At 41.7% G+C, this 27,892-nt stretch overlaps 1 protein-coding gene across 13 annotated transcripts in view; it reads left to right on the top strand.

The window, feature by feature from the left end:
* The window catches only part of RHOBTB1 (Rho related BTB domain containing 1), a 70,562-nt gene that overhangs the window by 28,772 nt on the left and 13,898 nt on the right, over window positions 1-27,892 (top strand). For 11 of the 13 annotated variants that reach the window (XR_009533407.1, XM_060108724.1, XM_060108744.1 and 8 more), the window contains 5 exons: window positions 2,683-2,884; window positions 3,404-3,507; window positions 19,989-20,174; window positions 22,746-23,725; window positions 25,416-25,534. Coding sequence is in view for 12 of the 13 variants with exons in the window: in XM_060108724.1 (XP_059964707.1) it covers window positions 2,693-2,884; window positions 3,404-3,507; window positions 19,989-20,174; window positions 22,746-23,725; window positions 25,416-25,534 (1,581 nt within the window). In the remaining variant the exon portion in view is untranslated. Of the gene's footprint in view, window positions 1-2,682; window positions 2,885-3,403; window positions 3,508-14,622; window positions 14,681-19,988; window positions 20,175-22,745; window positions 23,726-25,415; window positions 25,535-27,892 lie in introns of those variants that run through there. The other 2 variants (XM_060108789.1, XM_060108798.1) reach the window with 2 other exon arrangements.

Genomic DNA, 27,892 nt, shown 5'->3' with positions numbered 1-27,892 from the left:
TGGGGGACTCCTCTTTGGGGGGATGCTATCAGAGTAATAAGTTTGCAAGCCAACGAGAAAACCAATGTTACAGTTTTTGTGTCATGTCTGAATCTTTACTAAATCCAAACATTCTCCCAGATTTTATGGATTGGTTCTCTTTGACTTTTATCTATCTAAAAAATAAGATAAAATTCACTCAAAAGTATGAAATTTTGGGGCTTCCCTGGTGGCGCAGTGGTTGAGAGTCCGCCTGCCGATGCAGGGGACACGGGTTCGTGCCCTGGTCCGGGAAGATCCCACATGCTGTGGGGTGGCTGGGCCCGTGAGCCATGGCCGCTGAGCCTGCGCGTCCGGAGCCTATGCTCCACAGCGGGAGAGGCCACACAGTGAGAGGCCCGCGTACCACAAAAAAAAATGCCTCCAGACATTGCCAAATGTTCTAGAATTTAAGCACCACCCATCTACTGCCAAAGTAATGCTTTTGCCACATTATACTATTAAATTGAGAACTAATACAATCATAGAATTTTAAGGCTGGATTTTAAAGAGGTTGATTTTTGGAATCACCACACCTGGCTAATCACCAGAATTGGAGATATTTAAAGACTCTTTTCCCACCCAAGACCTTCAAAGTCAGCATTTACCAGGTGGGGGACAGGTATCTATTTTAAGCCTCTTCATGGGTGTAGGATCAGATCTTAACCTCACCACACATCTGTTCCTTGAATCACTCCACTCCATTCCTGCCAGATAGTTCTCCAGCCTCGGGTTTAACACCTCCTGTGATGGTGTTATCCACATTCAGATGGGCCTAACTGTGCAAAAGCATTCTTCTTTAACATTCTTCTGCTATCTCTCCCTCTATACCCTTAATCTCATATTATCCAAATTATCATTTTTCTTAAGCCAATTGAATTAAACATGTATTGAGGGACTTGCCTGGTGGCACAGTGGTTAAGAATCCGCCTGCCAACTCAGGGGAGATGGGTTCGAGCCCTAGTCCAGGAAAATCCCACATGCCACAGAGCAACTAAGCCCGTGCGCCACAACTGCTGAGCCTGCGCTCTAGAGCCCACGAGCCACAACTACTGAGCCCGCACGCCGCAGCTACTGAAGCCCACGTGCCTAGAGCCCATGCTCCGCAACAAGAGAGGCCACCGCAGTGAGAAGCCTGCTCACTGCAAGGAAGAGTAGCCCCCATTTGCTGCAACTAGAGAAAGCCTGCGTACAGCAGCAAAGACCCAACGCAGCCAAAAATAAATAAATAAATTTATTAAAAAAATTTTTTTAAACATGTTTTGATTCCCAATTATGTATTACGCCCTACTCTGAGCTTTTTTTTTTTTTTTTTTTTTTACCATGGCTGTTAAGACCATTATGGACTCTTTTTAAGAAAACAGTTTTCTCAGTTTAACAATAGACTTCCTCAGAAGAGCAATCATAATACATTAAAATCTTAAAATCTTGCATGGTTGGCCACCCATCCAGCTGCTACCGGGAAGCAGTCCGCTCTGCAGCTTGTGGGGTTCCTGTTTTGGGGAAGCAGAGCTGCCAGCAGCTTTCTTCTGCCTCTTCACCCCTCACCCAGCAACGCTCTTTTAACCTTTGTTATAGTTTCAGGAAGATTCCAAAGTAGCTCCTCATTCTGTTAAAATCATTCTCTACCACATGCTCCAGATTTCTTCTCTGAAAACAGAGAGGAAGGGAATTTTTTTCAAAATCTTTCTTAATAGTGCTCCTCTTAAGAATATCTTTTAATGAATTTGATTAATAAAAATTAATGAATGAATATAAGGATAAATTAATTTAAATAATGTATCAAGGGACTTCCCTGGTGGCGCAGTGGTTAAGAATCCGCCTGCCAATGCAGGGGACACGGGTTCAATCCCTAGTCCGGGAAGATCCCACATGCCGCGGAGCAACTAAGCCCGTGCGCCACAACTACTGAAGCCCGCACGCCTAGAGCCCGTGCTCCGCAACAAGAAGCCACTGCAGTGAGAAGCCTGCACACCGCAATGAAGAGCAACCCCACCCGCCGCAACTAGAGAAAGCCGGCACACAGCAACAGAAGACCCAACTCAGCCAAAATAAATTAATTAATTAAAATAATAAGAATGTATCCAATCTCACACTTACAGTTCACTCTTCTTTAAAGTCAAGTAGTCCCTTTCTGCTAACACTTTGGATTCTCCCCTAAGTCACCAGGATAGTTTAGAACCTATAGGAAATTGCTTTTTAATGAGAGATCTTGGATCACCGGAAGATTGTAATGGACACTCATATTGCAAAGGCTGCTTATGCCCGAATGTGTAAGCTTAAACCTGCAGGTGCCCAGTCTCCTTAGCAGGTCGACGTGAGTAGCTAGTGAGCTAGAAATGTGTGCAAGCAGCCCTGACTCGCCTGGATGGAGCTCCAGTAGGCAGGTTGTGTTTAGAGAAAACCAAGGAGAAAATAACATGTTAACCGGAATCAACCGTTTGGGGTCAAAATAACAATCCGGTGTTTTTGTACTTGTGTGAGATATAAAAAGAAAAGTTGAGTTTCAGTTTGGCTTAGTAGGAACTTCCAAACTTCTAGCTTCTGCCTGGGTACCTCCAAAGAAGTGCCTGGACCAAGGGAAAACCACCTGGCCCCCTCCCATCTTTGACTGCTCTGGAAAGCACCAGTGTCTTGAATGTGGTGTCCGCTCTCTTCTTCTAGAGTTTTATAAATGGACACTGACATGGACTACGAAAGACCCAACGTGGAAACCATCAAGTGCGTGGTCGTGGGAGACAACGCCGTGGGGAAGACGCGCTTGATCTGCGCCAGAGCGTGTAATACAACGCTGACACAGTACCAGCTGCTGGCCACCCACATACCCACAGTGTGGGCCATTGACCAGTACCGGGTCTGCCAGGAGGTAAGACAGACGGCGTTTCTTTAGAATCCTACGGGTACATCATTGCTGTTGCCAATCTGATTTTTATTTGTTTATTTTTTTGGATTTCTGTTTACTTGATTTTTTTTTATTGAAGTATAGTTGCTTTACAATGTTGTGTTAGTTTCTGCTGTATAGCAGAGTGATTCAGGTATACCTGTGTATACATTCTTTTATATTCTTTTCCATTACAGTTTACCACAGGCTATTGAATACAGCCAGTCTGATTTTTAAAAAGCAGGGGAAGGGGTTAACTTGTATATTCGAGACAAAACTCACCTTTTTAGTGTCACAAGAGAAAACAAAAGCCAGAAGGCCGACTTTGGAGTATGGCTATGGTATCCTGAGGGAGGGCTTTTGAGGCACGTGGTTCCAGGAAGAGAATCAGGACTTAGCTAAGTCCTGTTAGATAGAAGGAGAAGACTAAATGCAAGTGCGTCTCGGGGGCTCTGAGGGGGAGCCTCTGACTGATGGTGAGCGTGGGTGCTGTCTCTCCTGCAGGTCTTGGAGCGTTCCCGGGATGTCGTTGATGAAGTGAGCGTTTCTCTCAGGCTTTGGGATACTTTTGGCGATCACCACAAAGACAGGCGTTTTGCATATGGCAGGTAAACCAAGACTAGTGCAGTTCAGTTCAACTTCAGTACAATTTCCTTTCCCAAACCCATCTCTGCTTCGTAAATCAACACAAACCACATAATATGGCCTTGAGATATGTTGGGTTCTGCAATGTGTCTAAGAAAAGAGAAGACAAAAAAAAAAAAAGAACAACCCAAAACAGCATTGTTTCCTGATGTCAAGAAAAGCACTCTGCGTGGCCACTTGGTTCCTCCCAGGAAGTACTTTATTTAAAACAACCAGTGCTAGTTAAACTGGACGTTTGCTGGATGTGGATTCTGTTGTGCTCTCCAACCTTGGGCTGCTTTGATTGTTGTCTTCCTGAATAATACTTAATTTACCTTCTCTTAGAATGTTTTAAGTTTTTTTAGCACTTGGCCACCCCACTTCAAAAGGTCTCTTTGGTCTTTTTGTGACCATACTGCAGTCTGATGTTACTTGCTTTGGGCTTTGTTGTCTGAAAAGTCGATTATTTTTATTTGAAGGTCATTTTTAAAAAAGAAAGAAAAATATCTCTGAAGTCCTTCACAAAGGCACATTTCCAAAATGAACTGAAGCATTAATGTCTACTTTTCATTTAAAAGAAAAAAAGGAGGAGGAGGAAGAATCCAGTAAAGGGAAGATAAATCTAGGACATTAATATGAGTGGGAACAAGGTCAAAGTACCATAAAATATTTAGCAACTTCTCTTTGTCACCATAACTCCAAAGGAGTCTCCGGGACTCCAGCTGTCTTAAAGTCCATCTCAGTGAATCTGTTATAACTATCAAAATCCAGATAAGGAGGAGATTTCCTTACCCCTTAATTGTAAATGAAGACATTTCCTTTTAAGTTTAGAAAGTTTAGACTTTAGGTCTCTGTTAACGTCAAACATCATGCTACCTCACAGGATTGGATTATATACTCCAAACGAGTTACTCCTTTGTATTGAAATAAGCTTTTCTGAAAGGACCTCTCTTTTCTTCAAGCCAGTGGCCCTCTTAAGCCTCTGAACTTCTATTGGCATTTATCCAAGTGGTCTAAAATACTGAATAAACTGCTGAAAGGGTTTGCCCTAGTCCTGAGAAGTCGTTCACACACTGAAAGAATCTGCAATTTAGGCCAGTTTGTTCAAGGGGGTCTCACAAAGAGGCATGTAGAAGTAAGACTGTGATTTTAATGTCCCCTTGAACAACGAGAACTGTTGAACTTAATATCCAGCATTACAGATATGTTTCTTCTTGAGTTTCCTGGTTGTTTTTTTTTTTCCCTTTCCATGATGTTCTTGATTCTTATCTTAGTTGCCATTTGGGTTTTTTTCCGTTGTCTCATCATTACACACGCACAAAAATAAGAATCAGTGAACCTGCTTGTAAGTACTATGCAGTCAGATTTTGTAATACCTGTGGTTTTAAGGAAGCATAATAAAATGTGGACTGGAATCAAAGTAAGGACAGCACAATAGATTTCAAAGGACTGTTTGTACCCCAACTTCTAAACAGGTGTGGTGAATAGAGATGAGCTTACTGAGGTATTGGGTTTAGCTTCTACATGCTGTCTCAACAGCTCAGTGGTTTATTGCCACTTGAAATTTATGCATTTGGGATGATGAAGTTTAACTTGGTTCCACCATGTAAAACTTGTTTTGTGGTGATAGAAAGGCTGCTTCATTATCATGGGAGGTTCCTGCTTAGGGCTGATTTAATGGCACAGCGACCTTCATAGGTCTGATACTGACAGGCATCTACACTGGGCCTCATCCAGCTCCATCATGATGTATGTCATGCCTGTGCTTGGTCCCTCCCAACAGAAATAAGCTGGTCTCTCATGTGACTCTATCAGTTCAAAGTGCAGTGTTCTGGCTCTGACAGTGTTTGGCTCTGTCAACTGTAGCCATCCCCCGCCCCTTTGGTGGAAACAGGACGCGCTTTCCAAGCCAAGTCTGACTCCCTAAGCAACACAGAGGGGCTCAGGAAGCCCTCCCGTGTTTCTGACCGAGCTCTCTGTGGGCCTCACTTTATGTGCATGTCTGGCCTTGCATTTCCTCTGTCTTTTCTGATTCTCCGCAGCCTCCAGGCTTCCTGCCACAGACCCCACCACGGGTAAAGAACGAAAACCAGGGCTGTTCTGTCTCGGATTCCAGCCTCTGTCTATAAACGCTAAATATGTCAGACCGCATTGCTGTAGCACCAAAAAGTTACAGTGTATGGCAAAGTCTGGTAGTCGTAGAAGTTTCTTTTACTCAGTATAGGGCTCCAACCACTGGATCTCATTGCTGTGCGAGACCTGTTTAATTTCTGTATCACTTCCATTTTTAGCTCCCTATCATTCGTTACGGAGAAAAATCATAATTAAGTTTCGGACATTCAGTTTGGTTTGCAAACCTGTTTTTTCACTGATGTTTTTACTATACTTGGTATGAATTACAAGTCAGTGAGATGTGATATATTCCTGAGATGCAGAAATGTATTTGGAACCTTTTTAAAATAATTCATTTGATTCTTTTGGTGACAGTGAGAGAAACCAGATTCATACCAAGATGCCTTAGACCTCACCTTCAGTTTCCTCAGCTCCTTAGCACCAAGCTAGTTAACAAGTTACCGCCTCAAACCTTCTTTGGCACAGGCACGTTCTAGGTTGCAGGGTGGGCCAGGGTGGTGCCAGTGTGCTGACTTGAATTTTCAATTTTCCTCATGTGGTATAACTACAACCAGAATGTCAAAGCTCTTGTTATAATTTAAAGGTAATTATTCAACCCATTTTTTTAGCCAACTAGATTAATAGCTCCAATTCATCAAAGCCCTACAGTGTGTCAATCAAAATATTAGATGCTTTGCCAACACTAGTTTAGTTAATCTTTCCAGGAACCCTAGGAGGCAGAGATTATCTCCATGCCGCAGTTGAGTAGAGAGTTGAGTTCTTTTACTACCATAACCTGCCCAATAGTGAGTTTCAAAAACAGATTCAAACCCAGCTCTTCCTGACTCCAGGCTCCCACTCTTTCTATTGCGACAAGCTACCTTGACCTCATTTTAAACAGAATGCAACTGAAACCACCACCCCACATTGATGAGCTGGGTGTCCATTTGCTCTTCCATATTTGTGTGGTGGCTTAGAATGAGAAGAGATCTCAAAAAGTCATCTGGTCAACCCCTTTTCTCCAGAAAGGGAGATCATCCATCCAAGAAAAAGTAGTGACAGGAGTCCTTCTGTTCGATGGACATGAAAGGCAGCAGAGTGGCATTAGCATCCTGACACTTACCTAACATTTGAAATACTTCAAACCCTCTTTTGTCTGGAGCAAATGACTCCAACTTTTAGTAGCCTTTCTTCTTCCTACCACCTACTTTCTATCCATTTTCGCATGAACTTTTGAAGCTCTTTCCTGGATCTTTTAAAATGTCAAGAACAAAACTGTACATAGTAGCCATGACTGTGATCAGCTGCTCTTTTTTGGCAAGAAAAAAAAATAGCTTCTTTTTAAAGGGATATCACTCAAGAGTTTTCCCCTAGAACTATTAAAAGAAGGAAGTGTGTACACTTAGGTACCTGGCACTGAAAATGTAGGCATGTAGGATGGGCTCTGCCCTCAACAGAATACCTGGGCCCCTCTGCTGCCATCCTACAGTCACACCACACATAAATAATTACCCATTTTATTGTTCACTTTCCTTGAAAACCTTCACCATTGCTGTGTCTCGGGGTCACATAACCTTCAAACACATAAAGCCTATGGGGCTGGAGGTGGTGATAACAGCAGCTACAGTTTAATCAGGGCTCCCCATGAGCCGGGCCTGTGCTCATGGCTCTGCGTATCTTGTTGCCACGTCGTTCTTGTGGTGACCCTGTAAACTAGGCTCATTTCACAGTTGAGCAAGCAGGTACAGAAAGGGGCCAAGGTCAGATGGCTAGGAGAGAGTGGGACTGAACTTTTCCTGGTAGTTCTGTCTGGCTCCAAAGCCTGCTTCTTCCCTTCCCCCCAGGCTTCTGTGGCTGATGATGATGATTGATGGCCAGCTTACTTTACATTGATTCCCCGTCCAGTCTAATTCTTACACTATTCTGTGTGGACATGGAAGACCAGCGTTCACCATCTATCACCAGCTCCAACTTATATTCCATTGTTCCTCTTGAGTTCTTTAATACGTAGCAAATGACTTAATTCTCTGTATGCATCCATGAGTGACTAAACATGAGTCCTTTCATTTCCAGTAAAAATGTTACAACCCAGCAAACTTTCTGAGAGTGAGTGGGATGCTTGGGTACTCTCTATGGCATGTTTTCTCCCCCCAATTTTACGTAAGCATGCAGAATCACTGTATTTACCCTCACGCCAAAGAGTTTCTAGGCATATTTTCAGTGCAGTTGGAACTCTTATTATATAGATTACTCTTACACACTGATTTTTCTCAAGTGTTTTTACATCCAATGAGAAGTACACTACATGTTTTAAATGATAACATCAATCAGAGCCATGGTTTCTGTGTATCTGTTTAGATAAGACAGCTCTAGTTTCACGTTGAAGGCACATGTAATCAGATACAGCATGAATACATCTCATCTTGAATGCTTGGTTGAGGCCCTTTAAAAAATTCAGGACTGTGGGTGACCAGTGTTTATGTCTTTGGGATTGGCTGAACTTGTAGTTAATGGCATGGGAAAAAAGCAAGAAACAACTAATGTGCCTCAATAAAGTATTTTGAAGTAGTTCTCGTCCATGGCACTTTCTAAACGCTTGGCCAGAACTAACACTGATGATGATTTCAGGATGGCAAACAGCCTGTCAGACAGAGAAACATAGCAAGTGGAAGTGGACCAGGGCCAGGATGAGGGTGAGGCAAGTAAGGCACTCACCTTGGGTGTAAAATGTAAATAATAATAATTTTTAAAAGATAGGATCACTGTTAACTGATCTTTTCGTTCTGACTCAGGCTCAGCATGGCAAATGTTACTGGTCCTGACCTTATTTAAAATTTTGGTATTTTGCTCATCATGGATTTTTTTTTTTTTACCTTAATTTTGATTTTTGAAAAAATAGTGTTCATCTGGATTACTGAGGTTTGGGGCACCTCTTTAAATTTTGCACCTGAGGCCAGTGCTTCACTCTTCACCCAAGTCCTGGCCCTGAAGGTGGACTTTATAAATGGATAACAAAGCAGCAAAGGGAGGAAAGTTCCCAATGCGGGTACTTGATGGAAAAGCCATCCAAACCACACTTCTAAATGTGTGGTCCAGAGGGATCTAGGAAAACTACTGCAGCTTGTTTCCTAAAGATATTTAGTCCTGCTGTAGCATAAAGGACTAAGACTTGCCCGAGTTATAGAAAACAGTAGAAAGACATTAGAAGAGCAGCTAGTTGGACCAAGGGACAGGAATCGTTGTTCCCTAAGAGGTTCGACTAAAACTGCTCGTTCTCATACTTGATTATGCTGAAGCTACTGGTTATCTGATGTCAGAGATCTGGGGAGAGGTGAATCAGCATGTTTTAGCCAGTACCTGGATGATCAGAAAGCAGCTAGTCCTCAGGCCACGCTTTGGTAAACACGGTCATGGAAATATCACAATACTCTCTACTGAACCTCAGCCAAACGGGAAGAATCTCATGAAGACTGGAGAGAGCTTTTGAGTGAGGGAAACCAGGGGAAAAAAGAGCACATATTGTGTGTGAATCCCTTGCTGTGAAATTCTAGAAAATGCAGTGTAATCTATACTGACAGAAAGGAGAACACTCGCTGCCTGGGAAAGAGAATGGAGGGAAGGAGGGATTACCAAGGGACACAAGGACACTTTCAGGGTGATGGAAATATTTGTTTTATTGATTGGGATGACAGTATGGAGAGTGTATACCTATGTCAAAGTTAATCACATTGAGCACTTTTAGTATACAAAGTTTAGTATATTTCAATTATAGCTCAATAATTTTTTAAATAAAATATTTTTATGGACAATCTAAGTAGTCTATGATATGTGAGGAACTTTTCATGGCTGACAATATATGTTTTGATTATTTATAGAACTTAAACTTAGTTCTCATTGAAAATATCAATAGAAATCATTTGTATGAACTTAGGGGTGAAAAAAATAAGACGAGATCCTTAATAGCTGAACATGGGAAATGAAATGGTTCTGGCATCTCAAAGCTAATGATGGGACACTATCAAATTGTCCCCAAATCATGCTAGATCCCTTTTCCCAGAGACAGAGCCCTCAGCTGTGTGGATCATAATTCACCCAAGTGGCCTGTGTCTTTGGCTGTGGTTCTGTTTGTATCTTTTTCTGAGAAGATACATTTGAGCAGGTACCCTGTGATAACTGAATAAAGGACACCACATTCCTGAAAGTTTTCCGTTTCTCCATCAAATAGTAACAACTTTGTCTTTCGTAGTTGGTTCTTTCTGGAACTAGAGAATGGTGCGAGGCCAAGAGAAAAAGGAGGGAGGCATAGTAAGCCACACCACCCCAAACCTCCCCCTTTTTTGCCAAATTTTTGAATTTATAAATTGGAGCGGGGGGAGAATGCCTTGTTCGAATGAGTATTCTTAAACAGAATTACATGTATTAACACTAATGTTTTTCCAACTATAGTTTGTTTCTCCTCTGGGTATCATTTCCAAGATCTTTACAAGAATCATTTAAAAAAATAATTATATACTTATGGTAATCCATTTACCCATAGATGAGGGCATTAAGTAAAACAGTTGAAAGTGGATTATTACTGCTTTGTGCTAATCCAAAACAAAAATATGTTAGACTAAATGCATACAAATAATTAAAATTTTTAATGTACTGGAAATTTATGGATTCTGTACTAAAGTACTCAAGCATAGGATTGCAGTGATGCCAAATCATCTGGCACAGAGAAAATATGTCTGTGCCGTGCTCTGTGCCATCCTCAGCCTACTGTCCTCCACTGTCCTTCCTGCTCTGAACTGGTACATCTTTTATTGTAACCAGAAGACGCAATATCAGAAGAGCTGGGATTCCTGTTCCCGGGATGAAATTGTCCTTGGGAAGCAGCAGTGCCAAATGAGACAGGAACAGGGCTTGGTTGATGACTGGGGTCAGTCATGTTCTGGGACCTGGAAGGATGCTGGCTGCTGCCCAAACACTGGTCACATGACTGGGAAAGGTGGTCCGTTATGGTTGAGCCCAGAAAAGCACTTGTGGACCCAAAAGATGCGGCAGACATATGAATAATGAGTCCACTGAGATGGGTAAGGAGAATAAGGAACATATATACTGTTCAATACATTAACACCGTGTGTTCTGCCTTCTTTTTACCTTTTTGCTGTTACTACTTAATAACTTCAAGCTTGACAAGTCGGGTCAAATACAGCTAAGTTTGTTGACTTTTCATCCTTGGACAAAGAGAAAACATCAGTTTGTGATGTTTCTATACTGGAATCATCTGATGAAGAAATATGTATTTCAGCCCGTACAGTTTTCCCTTATAAATTAGGTGGTAAGAAGAAAGAGACAGCTGCTGGGTAATTCTGCAGTGTCCTCAGAGGATAATTCTATTACCATCTTTCAGCAATTCCATATCAATGAGCTAGTCAGCCAAAAGGGAAAGATCTCTCGATGAGAATGTCCTGCCATTCTTATTAGCTGCAATATACAAGATATGTCTTTGGTGACTTTTGAACCCATAATCGTATTTGTCTGACAATAATTGGTACCATATGGTTTACAGACCACTTAGATATTTTTCTTAGTGAATCTTAACAATAATCATATCAATAACTTTTAATTTTGACCATTTATTAGATTTCCAAAATTATTCCACTGCTTTGTTCTCTCCCCAGAACTCCTCTGCCTCTCAGCCTAGAAAATATAGTTAGAAGGACAAAGTACTGAATTACCAAAAAGATAAAACAAATAAGCAAAAATCTCTTCTAAACTTATCACCTTGGTTATCTTTCTATTTTAGTACTTTTGGGCTGGGGCGGGAGAGTTGGCATGTTTTTTAAAAAACAACATGGTCTGTGAAATAGAGGGTGATATCTTAAGCCTTAATTCTGTGAAACTAACCCAGAATTAATCCTGAAAGTAACCTGCCCATTTCTTTATATTTCCTTTGCTTCTGGATACAATCTAATTCCTAGAAGAGATCATTAATCCATTTTTATTCTGGCATTATGAAAGTATCCAATTAGATGGGTAAATAGATTTTTAAGATAAATTCAAATAATTTAAAGATATATATTTAGTGGATAATCTCTGCTATATACCAGAGAGTATTATATAGCTATCTTTCAGCCATAATTGTCTGAAGAAATGTAATAGCTCACATATCATTTTTTTCATCAAAACTTTAAGCATATCCCCTAACTGACTTATTTTAGGCCTAAATTTATTTCTTTTAGATTTTGAGTCTGCAGACATATTTGCATCTACATCCTGCAATATCTATAAGGCCATTTTATTTGATAAACAGTCCTTGAGGGCCTCTTTTGTTACAAACACTGTGTTGTGCACAATGGGAGAGAAACTAGTAGGAACAGAACAAAATCCCTAAAAATGAAACTCAAGAGTAGTGGGGAAAGACAGCAACATAAAGAGGTACAATTCAGTGTTAAAATGCTGAGCTAAAGATGTCAGTACCAGGAACAGGGAAGAAAGAATTGCTCTGAGCAAAAATTCCAGCATCATTCTTGACTCCTTTTGGTCATATCTGACACCTGCTCCATCAGCAAACCCTGGTGGCTCTAGCTTCCACGTGTATAAAGAATGCAGCCACTTCTCACCACCTGCACCACTCCCAGGCCGAAGTCACCACCATCTCCCTCTGGATTATTTTTTTTTAACCGGCCTCTCCTTCTATCTTATCCCTCCTGACAACCCACGCCCCACCACCATTTAGTCAGTTCTCATGACGGCAGTGGGGTGATCCTGTTAACACATAAATTAAATCATTCTGCTCAAAAACCCCTAATCGTCTACCAGTTCACTCCGAGTAAGAGCCAGACCCCCATTAGGCCCTCTGTACCTCAGCCCAGCATTGCCTCTCTGAGCTCAGCTCCTGCTGTTTTCCCCCTCGCCCTCAGGAAAACAACCCAGGAATGCTCCTGCCTCAGGACCTTTGCACTAGCCATTCCCTCTTCCACAGTGTTCTCCCCACAGATATCAACATGTCAGCTCCTTCACTTCCTTCAGGTCTCTCCTGAAATGTCACCTTCTCAGTAAGGCCCTCCATGGCCACCTCATTTCAACAGCAGCTTATGCTCCCCAATATTTCTGTCCCCCTTCCCCACTATATTTCCTCCTTAGCACTTGTCACCACCTAGCATACTAAGTATTTTACCTATTTGTCTTGCTTATTGTCTCTGTTCTCCAGCTGAATATAAGCATGACGAGGTTGAGCACAATGAGGACAGTGATTTGTGTCTTTAACTTGTTAACTTGTTAAAGACACAAATGTCTGGAAGAGCACCTGGCACATAGTAGGTTATCAGTTAATAGTTCTGGGAGGAATGATTGAATGATTGCTTATTGATACTGAATAAGTGACTTGGCAAGTCCTTGTACCTTTATCGATTCACAGAGGATTGGGGAGAGGCCTGGGTAAAAGTGGTGGGATGATCTTGCTGGTTCACACAGTTTCGTTTCAGAAGAGTCAGTGAGGTTAATCCCGGAGCCCTCCCATCTGGCCGTCTAGCTGACATGTAGGCATTGTTACATGTGCAGCTAGTCTTGCTCTTAGTAGAAAACAGTGCTGCAAGGCAGTTCCTCAGTCATGTAGCTTCAGGGCAAGCCGAAGAGAAATGAGAATGAGGTGGAGTTTAGGCAGAGAATTTATTACCACAATTTCACTTTCTCCTGTTAAGGAAGCTTTCTCTGTATCAGCGTTTCCTGCTTTCATTGATCAGGAGTTAAACGAGATTGCTTAAGCTATTTATTTTATTTTATTTTATTTTTACATCTTTATTGGAGTATAATTGCTTTACAATGGTGTGTTAGTTTCTGCTTTATAAGTGAATCAGTTATACATATACATATGTCCCCATATCTCTTACCTCTTGCATCTCCCTCCCTCCCACCCTCCCTATCCCACCCCTCTAGGTGGTCACAAAGCACCGAGCTGATCTCCCTGTGCTATGTGGCTGCTTCCCACTAGCTATCTATTTTACATTTGGTAGTGTATATATGTCCATGCCACTCTCTCACTTTGTCACAGCTTACCCTTCCCCCTCCCCATATCCTCAAGTCCATTCTTTTAATTAATTACTTGTGCTTCACCCAATTTCACATGCACTCCACTTTTTCTGATGATTGTGTGAGGTGTAAGAATACAGACAGTCTCTGACTTATAATAGTCCTATTTACAATTTTTCTACTTTACGATGGTGCAAAAGTGATACACATTCAGTAGCAAACATACTTTAAATTTTGATCTTTTCCCAGGCTAGCGATCTGTGGTACTGTATGCTCTCATGCTGCTGCGCATTGGCAGGGAGCCACGCAGTCACCAGGGTAAACAACTGATAAATTTACAACCACTCTCTGTACCCAGACAACCATTCTGCACATTCAGTACCATATTCAATAAGTTACATGAGATATGCAATGCTTTATTATAAAATAGGCTTTTTGTTAGTTGTTGCCCAACTGTATGCTAATGTAAGTGTTCTGAGCACATTTAGGGTACGTGAGACTAAGCTATGATGTTTGGTAAGTTAAGTATATTAAATGCATTTTTGATTTATGATATTTTCAATTTAGATGGGTTTATCAGGACATAACCCCATTATAAGTCAGAGCAGATTTGTACACTAAAGGGAGCATAGATAGAAAAATGGGATACCAAGTTAAAAAAATAGCTGGTTTCCATCAGATGATAACCCACAGCTTTCTATATGGTCAGGCCATTGCCTTCTGTGATATCTGCACTATGATGGCAGAACCAACCATTTTTAAGACTTGAGCATTATCTATTTTAGGATTTGGTGGCATTGGTGGGATGTTGACATGGCTTCCCTGTACTTGAGAGTGTGCATTGCTTGGTCCCATTTTTGGAGGGTGGGGGAAGACTGGTTTAAAATGTTGCTTCCTACTAAACATGCAGTTATGGGCTTGGAAGAAATAGTTACGCATGCTAATCACTCCCCAATCTGGATATATTTCAGGGTGTTTTCACAGTTTTCCCCACATAACATCTGTACTTAAGAAGCCTCACTGCTATTGGTAAAGTATTGACTTGATTTCTCTGCTCACATCCAGGGCACTGCATGGTACTGCCCTGCTCTCCCTAGATCCCCTGCCAGGCACTCCCCTACAGGCCTCTCCATTTTCCATGAGTGTGAGCTTACACAGCCATTCATCTCCAGGTGGTTATGTTCACCATCACTGACAACTCCCTCCACATCTCATACACACCGGGCTGCTCCCCTACTAAAATTTTCCAAAGCCACGTGTTACACATTCCTTTTCTCTGCCATGCTCCCAGCTGTTTTGTGCTGTTTTTATCTGTCTGTTTGCACAGCGCTGTCAGATTATATGCATGAAAGGTGTATTGCTGACATGAATGGTTTTGAAAACGTTTCCGTAGAGGCTACCTCGGTTATCAGTGGGGAGAAGGAGGTCAGGGACTCCTACTTGAGTCTTTGCCAGAAGAGGACTTGTGTACATTGACAAAGAAACCCACTGAAATGTGATCATGATCTCTACCAATATATAAAGGATATGGTAGTCTCTACTAAAGAAATAATAATAGGCAGTAGTGACATAGAAAGGCTTAAAAGTACATGTTAAAAGGAGATACTTCCAAGCAAGACTCAGGTAAATAGAATTGGTAGCTTACTCTTGGTTACCAAGTATTCATCAGCAAGAGACCCAACCAAAATTGGCACACTGGAGAAGGGCCCTTGGATGTCCTGCTCACAGCTATCTGGAGGACTGGATGGAATCCACTATCCTTCATGTTGCCCACGTTGGCCTGGTCTTACTTAGATAAAGGATAATTTAGCAATTATTTTTTTCACCTAACCAGATAAGAAAACCCAAGGCCCATGGCTCCTTAGCTGGACAATGATGGCAAAGTAGAAAACGGAAGACAAACTAAAAAGATGGAAAGCACTTTTGTGATAGGAAAGCACTTTTGTGATAAGAAAGAACATAGAAAATTTATTCCTAACAGCAAATTTTTGATAATGATTATCTACCTTTTTTAAAAAATTTTATTATTATTATTATTTTTTTTGCGGTACGCGGGCCTCTCACTGTTGTGGCCTCTCCCGTTGCGGAGCACAGGCTCTGGACGCGCAGGCTCAGCGGCCATGGCTCACGGGCCCAGCCCCTCCACGGCATGTGGGATCCTCCCGGACCGGGGCACAAACCCACGTCCCCTGCATCGGCAGGCGGACTCTCAACCACTGCGCCACCAGGGAAGCTCTATCTACCCTTTTTAATCACTTCTTCAAAGGATAAACTTAGCTTCTGTTTGCTTCCCTGATCTTTTCCCACCAAGTTTGCTAATTTGACCGTAGATATTATAAAGACAGGCCATGAAAACGTGTGGCATTTAATGTTTAAAGTCTAGCTTGAAAAAGAAAAAGAAATGTATATATACACACATTATTACCTTAAAAGGAAAATCCGCCATGTATTTAATTTCAATCTATTCTTTAAAGACTTCACATAAAAAAAATTTTACTCTACGCCCATAGCCGTATATAATAAAGAGTGTAATGAATAAAGTACACTTTTTAAAAAGTCTATCCCAGGCCAAGATATGTGGGTATGGTGCACCATTTTCAGATTTTGTTTTCTTTAATCCTCCAACAAAGATTGGTCCCAACTTTGCATGCACGCCTTATGTTATCCAAATATCTCTGCCAATCTTTCACATGCTATCTTTGGCCAGTGTTCTTGAAAGATAGCTGAAAAAAATATGCTTTTCTGTTTGTTTAATATCTGAAGAAGAACTGCTACAACTGAGGTTGGCTTTATCAGCTCAAGCATTTTGGGGATGACTAGGTCTCTCTCTGGTCCCACCCCTCCATGAAACTAGAGATCCGCAATTGTTTCAACACATAGATTTACTTTGGATTGTTTTTCACTTGTCTAATCAAAACATTATTTCATGGGCATTATTGGATGTGTCAGTATCCTAGTGAAACTTTTATATTGATATTTTCCCCTTAGAAACAATAAATCACATTTTTCTCCAAAAAATAAACATTCATAGGCAAGCAGCACTCTAAAATCCTTTGTAATCCTGGCTTTCTTTAATAAAGCCACTTAGCCCAGTCCAAAAAAATCCAAATCTTTCCTTTCCTTCTCAATATTTCAAGTTCTGGAGTTTAGAGTTTTGTCTCCTATGTGCTTTGCCTCTGAATTCTCGTGCTTTCTACCCCACATAGCTGTAGGACTCCACTTAAATCCCATCAGATTCTTTTTACAGCTGAAATAGGAACCCTGAGGTCATTTCTAGGCCAACCCTGCTGCCTAATCTGTGAGAATGTCCTCATCACACCTCCCCCTCCCAATTATTTTTAAACTCAACTCTTCAAAGTAAAAAAGTGTAACAGAGCCCATAGAAGCAGAAATGCTAGAACTTGCCTTTTTCTTTTTATCTTTTACAGGAACGGCATTTTTAAACACCAGCTTGTGTCAGACACTGAACAGTCTCCACCCAGGAATGAATGTTTTGATTAAAAGTTATTTAGTATCTCTGGCTCCTTGGAATTCTGCCTAAAGCTGGAGATATTCTTAGCTGCAGGTCTTGTGCCTTCTTTGACCAGATAGAAAAATGGCTCAAAATCTACAGGGAATAAATGGCATTCTCAAAATAGCTACTTGATTATATAGGTGTTTATATCATAGAGGATCCTGATGTGTTGAGAATTAGGAATTAGAAAAGAATGCTGGGATGAGAAGGAATATGTCAAAGCAGCGTCTTTCTATAGCTCTATCCCTACGGCCATTGATTCTCAGGCTTTTGCTTAAGATCAGGTTTAGAACACTACATTCATATGGCAGGCCTCTGCACATAATGTTTCTTAACTTGAATTTGTATTTAAATCAACAAGGGTTAAAGATATTTAAGCAGGTTGGTAGATAAAATATGATCTAATTTTTAAACTACTTTTAATGTAAAATCATGGGGACAGATTTTCATAGCATCTAAACATGCATTTCAAAAAAGGAAAAAGAATAACCTTATTCCAAGGATGCAAATAGAATTTTGACTCAAGTTATTTTCACTTCAGAGGTAGCGTTGCTCTCAGTACAGCCTCTTCTCTTTAACTATCATCCTTTTGAGGCAAAATATTTACAGAGCATTGAATTCTTTTTCTAGCTTTCCAACAGCATTTCATGCACTGAAACATTGATTTGACATAGTTAGAAGTTGGGCCCTCCGGACCTGTATTGTGCAATGGCATTGTGCTGCTATCATCAGGAGATGCCATTTTTTCCAGCCCCCAAGGTCCTGTCTGTACTTGTTTACAGGTCATGTGGATAGAAACTAGTATAGGTTCAGTGGCATGAGTGTTATCACGGTAACCTTGGCAACAGAGCTGCTCTGATTTCAAAACCTCACATGCTGTATCATAAAATTAGATAGCAGAATTGACATTTTGCTACATGTCTGTCATATAAATTAAACTCTGAGAATGATTTTCTTTATAGCCATGTGCCTTAATATGGAAATAGAAGGCACCAATTAGAAAAAATTTTATACATATATCAATATGTACTGTTCCACATTTAGGTGGTGGATACATTTTCTCAATTCTTTCCCTATGATTTTGAACCTGAGATACTGCCATATTATTCTCACTGTGCAGAATTCTTGGCAGCTTTATTTTATGATCAGGCTGAAGCTTACAGCAGAGCTGCATCAGATATCCTATATAAATAGGATTATGAATAATAGAAAACTCAGCTCCTAAAAAATGTAAAATTCAAAGCATTCTTGACTTTACTGGATACTATTATTTATGCTGATTAGAAGTGAGACTGTGCACAGAATATTCTGCTAACTAAATCAGAATCCCAAAGACAAGACATGCTTCCCTTTCATTTATATAGTTATGCATATTTTTACACACATTATATTTTCCAGTACCCAAGAATTTTTGATAAGATCTTTATTTCAAGGGCATTTTAAACATGCAGATTAATACACTCATCTGCTTTGAGTCCTAGGGTCCTCTTTTATAATTAGTAAATATTTTAATGTCAGGATTTTCCCCTCTATTTGTTGTGGTCTGGTGCAGTTTTTCTTGGATATAAATTTAAATACTCAACTTGTGAATTACATTTTATGTAAGCACCCTGCAGTTTGCTGCATTGCAAATGATTATTTTTAGAAATTTTATGGTTGCCTGGATATATTTGTTTGTCTTCATTGATATGTAGGGAGAGAAGCTCATTAATGATTTAAAAAGATGGTGTTTTGATTCATCGACTTGATTCTTCTCATTATATAAACAATAAAGGCAATAAATTAACATCTAATAAAATTGTAAGTTTATTTCTGAATGTAGCTGCAAAATAGTCTTGAATCCTTGGTTATAACTTTTTCTATTCTTTATATTCTTCTGCCTCCATGTTTTCAAAGTCATCATTCTACATATTTGAACCTAGAAAGATGGTTTATAATTCTTATTAAAGATACCTTTTAGCAGTTATCTGTCAAACACCATAATTGACAACTGTTTTGTAAAACGGTTCTTTGGCTCCTAGAATGATAGGTTATTATATAAAACATGGAAGATCCTTATGTCACAATTGACTATAAAACAATTTTCCTTTTTTCCATATATCTGCTCTGTGTCATATATCACATTTGAGAAATCTGCTTCCAACATTTTCTCATCCATCTTATTAGCTGTCTGACTAACTCCGGCTAGTTTTACGTTAAACACTGCCTTCTTGCCTTATACCTAGCAAAAAGTCGAAATTCCTGCAAATTCAGGACTTTTCCTTTTCAGAAAAAGATAAGTGGTTGTGCTCTCTCCATGTGTGCTTAAGGGAGAAGAAGGGCAGAAATCCTTCTGTGTATTTGCTGACCCTGTACAGCAAATACCTGTTACATTTTTTTGTAATGTTTAAACTGTTTGCTTTATCTCATTGAGTCATCATCACCTTTCTGTTTACAGTGGTAAATGGTATTTTTTATTATTTTCTTTTATCTTGAAACTATTTCTTGTGATGAACAGAAATAGTTCAGCATGTGGTGGTTCCAGACCTGAGTCTAGTTTGGATAACCATCTGTACTGTAAAATAACATCACTGGAAACCTTTCAATGCATAGGCCTTCTGCAGTGCAACATGGAAATGAACTCAGGCTGTGTGGGTGCTGGAATGTGGAGGCTTAATGGGCTGTTTGCATGACACCAAGATGTATTTTAATATCTGGTCTTTTTTTTTTTTAAACTGTGACATGATATGGCATTAGATGGATGGGGGAGGGGAGGAACCATAATGATAAAAGAGAAAATAACAGTTAAAAGGCAATACAGCTTCTTTTGTGATTTCCTTTTAGGTCCGATGTTGTGGTCCTCTGTTTTTCGATTGCTAATCCCAATTCCCTAAATCATGTGAAAACGATGTGGTATCAAGAAATCAAGCACTTTTGCCCTCGCACACCTGTTGTTCTAGTTGGCTGCCAGCTAGATCTCCGCTATGCTGATCTTGAGGCTGTTAATAGAGCCAGACGCCCTTTAGCAAGGTAAGCCGAGGGACGCAGTGTTTCACTGTGCCGGCCAAATTAAAATTTAGAGGTTGCAGTCGTCTCTGTAGCCTTGGGTTCTGTTCTTCAGTGGCTCTGGGACCCCATCAATCAGCCATATGCTTGAGGTTTGCTTGTTAAACATGAGGAAGGGGTGTATGTCCCTGACCCCTCTCAAGCTCACCATCACTTCTTAGGCAGGAACCCATTTTTGTAAAATGGTTGACCAGCGATTGAAGTGAATTCTCTAATTATGAGATGGAGTGTATTAAAGTGCTTTGAACTTTGCAAAGTATTAAACAAAATGTTAGCTACTCATAATAATGTCTTTCAGGAAATTATATTACAGTAAAGTTAACTGACATTCAGAGCCATCAGCCATAATTCTTGCCCCCAGGAACATTAGGTTCATGCAAACACATATATCCAGGTGTTTTTAATCTTCTCATTTTCCTCCATCCAACCTCTGAGAGTATTTCATTCCAAAGTTGGCAATGTCCAGTTTTTAAAAACTATATAGACCTATGGTTGCAAAACTGCAACACTGCCTTTTAAATGGCTCTAGTGGTGATATGTTTAAAGCGTCACACATTTAAAATACAACTTGAAGGAGAATTTGTTTCAGTCTGTATAAAATGTGGATACCAATCTTGGTGGCAGGGGCATGGAATAAGAGCTTTTCCAAAAGCTGTGCTCCTTCAATATTCTCTTTTAAAAAATAATTTTATACGTTTTATGCTCAACTCCGTTTTTTGCTGGTGAGCATAGCTTTTCCCAAAATGTTGATATTAATACCTTCCTTCCAGGTAGGTACTTGCCTTAATAGGGTTGTTAGAAAATTTTATACAGATACAAGTTTTTATGCTCTCACAGCAAAAGCAAATGGTACTTTGTTGAGATAATTTCTGATGTTCTAGGTATGTCTTGGATGAATGTTCTGAAAACAGTTCATGTTCCTTCTATTCTTAAATGCATGGACTAGGAATTGAATATCATAAGCCACGTAGAGGGAAAGAGGACTCCTGGCAAATGAGGGATTAGCCCCTGGCCTCGGAACTTTCTGTTTCAAAGGTTAGGATAGCCGGGCCTCACACCGTCGATGTGCGGAGGCCTGGAGGAGGGTTACAGAGCTTCAGGGGACAGTCCTTTCCATAGACAGTTCTGAGATTTCATGAAGGAGGTGGCATCTGAGCTAAGCCTTAAAGAGATTCATCAGTTAGTGATGAAGTTATCCCTTCTTCCTCTCCTCACTTCCCTTCCGCCTTTACAACAAGCTGCAGTTTTCCCCCTTTTCCATCTAGGTCCTCAAATCCAAATTCTACCCAGTGTTCTTATTGCTCCTAAGACCGGTGCCTGTCACACACATCACCCTTGGTCTTGTAAGCCAAGTATTTATTTAGGAAGATCATCTCCTAAGAGTGTGTCTCAGAATCAAGGATGTGTGTGTGAAGAGTATAACGACAGATCCCTTCTTGCCTACATTCTGGAATCCATCTGTGTCTTGACCACGGTTCTGCCATCATTACAGCACTATTCTGCCAGTACTGCATCCAAACATTTGGCTTCCTGGGGTTCGATTAGATTGTAAACGGGCCTTGTGTGCCAGTCTAAAGGGTGTAGACTTTATTCCACGGGCTCTGTGGAACCAGAGGAAGTTTTTTTAAAGAACTGCAGCTAAGTCGTACTTGTATTATGTGAGGAATTTTCGTGCAACCGTGAGCACTGTGAGCGAAAGTGTGGAGAATCTGAAGAAAGATGAGTTAAGAGGCTTATGTACTAGTCCAGGCAAAAGATGATGAGGGCCTGACTGAAGAGTGTGGAAGTAAAGAGAAGCGGTGAGATATGATAGAAGGCTCACAAACCTAATAGAGGAGACTTAATGAGCTGTTGGACATGGATCATTTAGTCTAGAACCAGGGAGTTCTAGATTCTCATTGCTTAGGAAAGGTCTCTCAGCAACTTGCAAATGTGACCTTAGGCAAACCCTTTAAACTCTCTGCCTCAGTTTCTTCAGAATGTAGAACAAATATAACACCCATAGAGTTGCTGTGAGCTTCAAGTGAGAAAATGAATATGGATTGATTTTTAAGGTATAAAGCAAAATGTAAGCATAAGGGGATAATGATGAAAATGATGCTGATGATGGTGGCAATGATGATAACAGCTAACACTTATCAAGCACTTACTGTGGAACAGGTACTATGCTGGGCAAATATCTCATTTAAACCTTCCAATCGTCCTTTAAGATGCAATACTCACTATTATTCTTCCTATTTTACAGATGGGAAAACCAAGGCTTAAAGAGGTTAAGTAACTTGCCCAGGATCACATAGCTAGCAAATGGCTGATACTTGAGTTATTGTTGTTACTACCAGAAGCATTTTATTTTTCCTGCAGTCGTAAGTCCTTTCTATTTGCAAGTCTTAAGGTTGGTAGATTTTTCAAGAGTCTGGTTAAAAGCCTGAATAGGATTTTAAATGTATAATCCATTTAGGTGCTTAGATAGGCCCTGGTTACTATTTTCTTTCCTGAAATAAGACTGATTCTAATTTTTAAGGTATTCTATTTCAGGCCCATAAAGAGAGGGGATATTTTGCCCCCAGAAAAAGGCCGAGAGGTTGCAAAGGAACTGGGCATACCCTACTATGAAACAAGCGTATTTGACCAGTTTGGAGTCAAGGATGTGTTTGACAATGCAATCCGAGCCGCCCTCATTTCCCGCCGGCACCTGCAGTTCTGGAAATCCCACCTAAAGAAAGTCCAGAAACCTTTACTTCAGGCACCATTCCTACCTCCAAAAGCCCCTCCACCGGTCATCAAAGTTCCAGAATGTCCCTCCACAGGGACGAACGAAGCCGCCTGTTTACTGGACAATCCTCTGTGTGCTGACGTCCTGTTCATCCTCCAGGACCAGGAGCGGATCTTCGCACACCGAATTTACCTCGCTACCTCCTCTTCCAAATTTTATGATCTCTTTTTAATGGAATGTGAAGAAACCCCCCACTGGAGCGAAGGAGCTTTTGAGCAAGAGAAGCAGAGAAGGGATGTCCAGGGGCGGGCCCTGAGTCTTGACCCAGACGAGGAAAGGGAGGAGGGCACCCCAAGGACACCTCAGGCTGATCAGTGGACACCCTCAAGCCAGAACCTGTCGCAACAGGAGACCCCGGGGCTGGAAGCTGAGGGCTCAGCGGCGGAGACACAGACCCTGTCAGGCTGGAGTAAGGGTTTCGTTGGCATGCACAAGGAGATGCAGGTCAACCCCATTTCAAAGCGGGTGGGCCCCATGACTGTGGTCAGGATGGACCCATCTGTCCAGCCAGGCCCTTTCCGGACCCTGCTCCAGTTTCTCTATACAGGGCAACTGGATGAAAAGGAAAAGGATCTGGTGGGCCTGGCTCAGATTGCAGAGGTCCTAGAGATGTTTGATTTGCGGATGATGGTGGAAAACATCATGAACAAGGAAGCCTTCATGAACCAGGAGATTACGAAAGCGTTTCACGTCCGGAAAGCCAATCGGATAAAAGAGTGTCTCAGCAAGGGGACATTCTCAGGTGAGTGGGTCCAATGGCAAAGTCACCGATACCTCTGGTTGCCTTTGATCAAACGTTAGCCAAACACGAGGAGGGGAAGGGTAACCATCGCTAGCATACATAAGTACTCTTCCCCCACGTACCTAAGTTACATGTATTTTACTTATTTCATTCTCACAGACTTGAGGGTTAAATGTGATGATCTCTGTTTTGCTGATGGGGAAACCGAGGGACAGAGAGGTTAGGTAACTGGCCCATGGTTATACAGGTAGTAAATGATTGAGCCAGGATTTGAATTCAAGCTGCCCCCTAAAGCCCCATGCTGTCACAGTGCTTCTCAAGGGTAGGTCGAGCTACCCCTGAGCCTCAGCCAGTCAGTTTGATGCTCACAATTGCCCTTCAGGATTCCTTCCCTGATCAAGTGTGTTTTGACCCTTTGGCACGTACCCATGACAAAAATCAGTGACCTTTGTTCCCGAGGCCACTGAAATCCTTGAGGCCGTTTTGGTGACCCTCTGCATTCCCATCTGGAAAGCCTCATCTGTCTCTAATCCCTCTCCTTTCACTTCTCACCCTCCTTTACGCTGCTTATCTGTATCCTTCTCCCCCTTCCTTGTCTTTGATAACTGTGCCGAGGGCTGCCCACAGTGCCCTTATGTAATTGCTTAAGCACCCTGGTGGCCTGTATCCAAGACGGGCGACTGGCCCATGCTTGTCCTATCTTACAGGCTTGTGCTATTTTTGTTCTGTAATTGTCCTCTCTGTGTATGTTTCATTGTAAAACTTTGACTTCCTGACTTCTATTTATAGGGATACTTCTGTTTTTCTCTTTCTCTTTCATAATGCCTGTCATAGTAATATACATGTAATAGGTGGTAGCTGAATCCGTTCATTAATTTTGAAGCTTTGAGTAATATTTACTCCAGACATTGACCATCATGGTACAGAAGCAGTCTTGAAAGTTAATGAAATGTTACAAACCCACAGTAAACAATAGACCTTAAGTGAAAGTGATGAAATCTCCCTTTCCTTACTACAGAGGTATATTAACCAAATACAGTGTGGGAGCTTCAATTGGATTCTGTTTAATAAAAAAAATACTTATAAAATACAATTGGGGGTAATTAGAAAAATTTGAATATGAACTAGATAATGGATTATATTAGGGAATTATTCCTAATTTTCTTAAGAATAATGGTATGGTTATCTAGGAGAATGTTCTTAGTTTTAGAAAATTCTTTATTAATAAAGTAGTTAGGAGTGAAGTATCATGCTGTTAAAAATGTCTACATAAATGTAAAATATATATAAATATACGTAGAGCTAAGGCAAACACGACAAAATGTTAAGCATGTGAAAAGCAAGTTGTCGTTGTACTATTCTTTCCACTGTTCTCTATGTTTGAAATTTTTCATAATAAGGATGAAAATATATTCCTCTCCTTTACGTTACTTTATGGTTCAGAGAATTTGTGTTGTGACCCTTTGTGTAATTTTAACTGCTTACTCCTTAATCCTCGGAGGACACGGTGAGAATTGGGTGTGCCCAAGGCGGGGGATCGGGGGGTGCCGGGGAGGATGGGGAGGGGTGGACACAACATCAGTGATTAAAGGTATGGAGGAGAGAAGATGAGAGACGTAGGCTGAGGCGTGTAGGTGGAAGTCTCTCGGGGACGTTGGCTCACGCTTATGCTTCCTCCATCCTTGGGCAGATGTGACATTTAAGTTGGACGATGGAGCCATCAGTGCCCACAAACCGCTGCTGATTTGCAGCTGCAAGTGGATGGCTGCCATGTTCGGGGGGTCGTTCGTCGAAAGCGCCAACAGTGAGGTAGGTGCCTCCGAAAAGCCCAAGCGTCATCTTTATGAATGTGCGTGTGTATTTATATTAGAAAATGTTTAACTGGCCAGAGGACTTCGATTCTTTAACTGCTAACTTGGAATAGGTTTGTTTGTTTTGTAATTTTTCTTTTTTTTTTTTTTTTTGGCCACACTGCCAGGCACGCAGAACTTCCCCGACCAGAGATCAAACGTGGTCCCCTGCAGTGGAAGACTGGAGTCCTAACCACTGGACCACCAGGGAAATCCGGAATAGTTTTTTGTTTTGTTTTGTTTTTTATATACTTATTTTGGCTGTGTTGGGTCTTCGTTTTGTGCGAGGGCTTTCTCTAGTTGTGGCAAGCGGGGGCCACTCTTCATTGCAGTGCGCGGGCCTCTCACTATCGCGGCCTCTCTTGGTGCGGAGCACAGGCTCCAGATGCGCAGGCTCAGTAGTTGTGGCTCACGGGCCCAGTTGCTCCGCGGCATGTGGGATCTTCCCAGACCAGGGCTCAAACCCATGTCCCCTGCATTGGCAGGCAGACTCTCAACCACTGCGCTACCAGGGAAGCCCTGGAATAGTTTTTTAGGCAGTGCTTCACTGTCAGGTCACCATCTTCCTTTTTTTTTTTTTTTTTTTTTTTGCGGTATGTGGGCCTCTCACTGTTGTGGCCTCTCCCGTTGCGGAGCACAGGCTCCAGACGTGCAGGCTCAGCAGCCATGGCTCACGGGCCCAGCCGCTCCGCGGCATGTGGGATCTTCCCGGACCGGGGCACGAACCTGTGTCCCCTGCATCGGCAGGCAGACTGTCAACCACTGCGCCACCAGGGAAGCCCCTTCACTGTCTTAATTCTGCAATTATGAGGAGCTGTTGTCTGTCGCTCACTTGTTCTGTGTGAGCCCCTATGTGCTCCTGTATCCTTCCATCCTCACAGCTCTCCTTGCCCCTGAAAACATGCTCAGCTATATTTTTTAACAAATGTCAGCACGCAAAGTACTCTCAAAATCACATCGAAGCGGGGCAGACTGTCTTCCAGAAGGTGGAGACTGAAAAGTGTCTTTAGTCACTTATGTCCTGGGCTCAGCTCTGCTAGTAACAGACGGGGGAATCTTAAAAAGCCACCTTCTTGGGCCTCGGTCCCCTTATCCACAAGACGGGGGATGCACTAGGTCACGCTCAAGGTGCCTAGAGCTGCAACTCTCCCTGAGGCTGTGCCCTGATCTGTCTCAACTCTAGGGTTTGTCAACTCTAGGGAAACAGTAATGGAGCAAAGTGTGACTCCTCTGAAAGTCCTCTTGGAGTGCTTGTTACATCTAGTAGAAGCCACTGGGTAACCTGACAAACGCTGGCCTTATCTCCAAAAGAGGGATATTCTTACAGCAGAGCAAGCAGTATCTTGGAGACCCTGTATCTCTACCTTTTTACAAACTGTTGGAAAAGACAGAAAAACTCCCTTCAAGCGTTTCTAACTTTAGTCTAGAGGTAGGCATTTTTTCTGTCGAGTTTTGCAGGTATTTCTTAACCATCTTTTTTAAGAAAAAAAACAAAACAAAACATGGGGACACAAGCTTATTGTCCTAAGAGGCTTGTTATGCTTATCTCAGCATCTCTCCAAACTTGTAACAGAAATACAGAAAACAATAGCTAACTTTTCCAAAGGGGTGCCCTCACACCAGAAATCCGAGCACTCCCTTTGTGACCCAGACGCCTGCATTTGCATCCCCAAGTAGGGAAACAGAATCCTAGAATCACAAGCCAGGATAGCCAGCTGTCACTAGGCCACACTCCTGCTTCCAGAAAAAACTACAGCTGCCCCTAAACCGACCCCCAGCCAAAGACTGTCTGCTGTTGGGGGAAAAGATGTTAGAATTATCCTGATGACCTCTTCTGGTGTCTGCCAGCCTTTGTAAACCAGGAGGTCCTTACCTGTAGCTAAATGAAATCTTTCCTGGGCCATCAGAGGTGTTTGGGAGCATCGTTACTGAGATGACAGCAGCTGGTAGACGCCGCCCAGTGAAGAAAGGGCTGTGAGGCTCAGATCCCCCAACTCCCCTACGTAAAAAGCTGAGTAGCCTTGGGCAAGTGATCGCCTTGCTGGGCTCCAGCCTCCCCATCTGGAAAAGGCGATCGTAACCCATAATGTGGTTGTGAGGTGTGAGAGTTGATACTTGCAAAGCACGTCGTAAGTGCTAAATGCAAAATGACCTCAGTCCTATTTGGATGCTGGTAGCGTTGATGATATTCCTTCCCTCTCACTTCCAAGAAAACTGGGGGAAGCCACCAATTCATAAAACCTCATCCAACTGGCGCGTCGCCGACTTCAGTAATCTCCTGAGATAAAGAGTCCAGAGGCTCGCTTCCCTTCTTTTT

Source organism: Mesoplodon densirostris, chromosome 1, assembly GCF_025265405.1.
Source record: "Mesoplodon densirostris isolate mMesDen1 chromosome 1, mMesDen1 primary haplotype, whole genome shotgun sequence".
In the NCBI taxonomy this organism is placed as follows: domain Eukaryota; kingdom Metazoa; phylum Chordata; class Mammalia; order Artiodactyla; family Ziphiidae; genus Mesoplodon; species Mesoplodon densirostris.
This window is presented reverse-complemented; position numbering and strand designations above follow the sequence as displayed.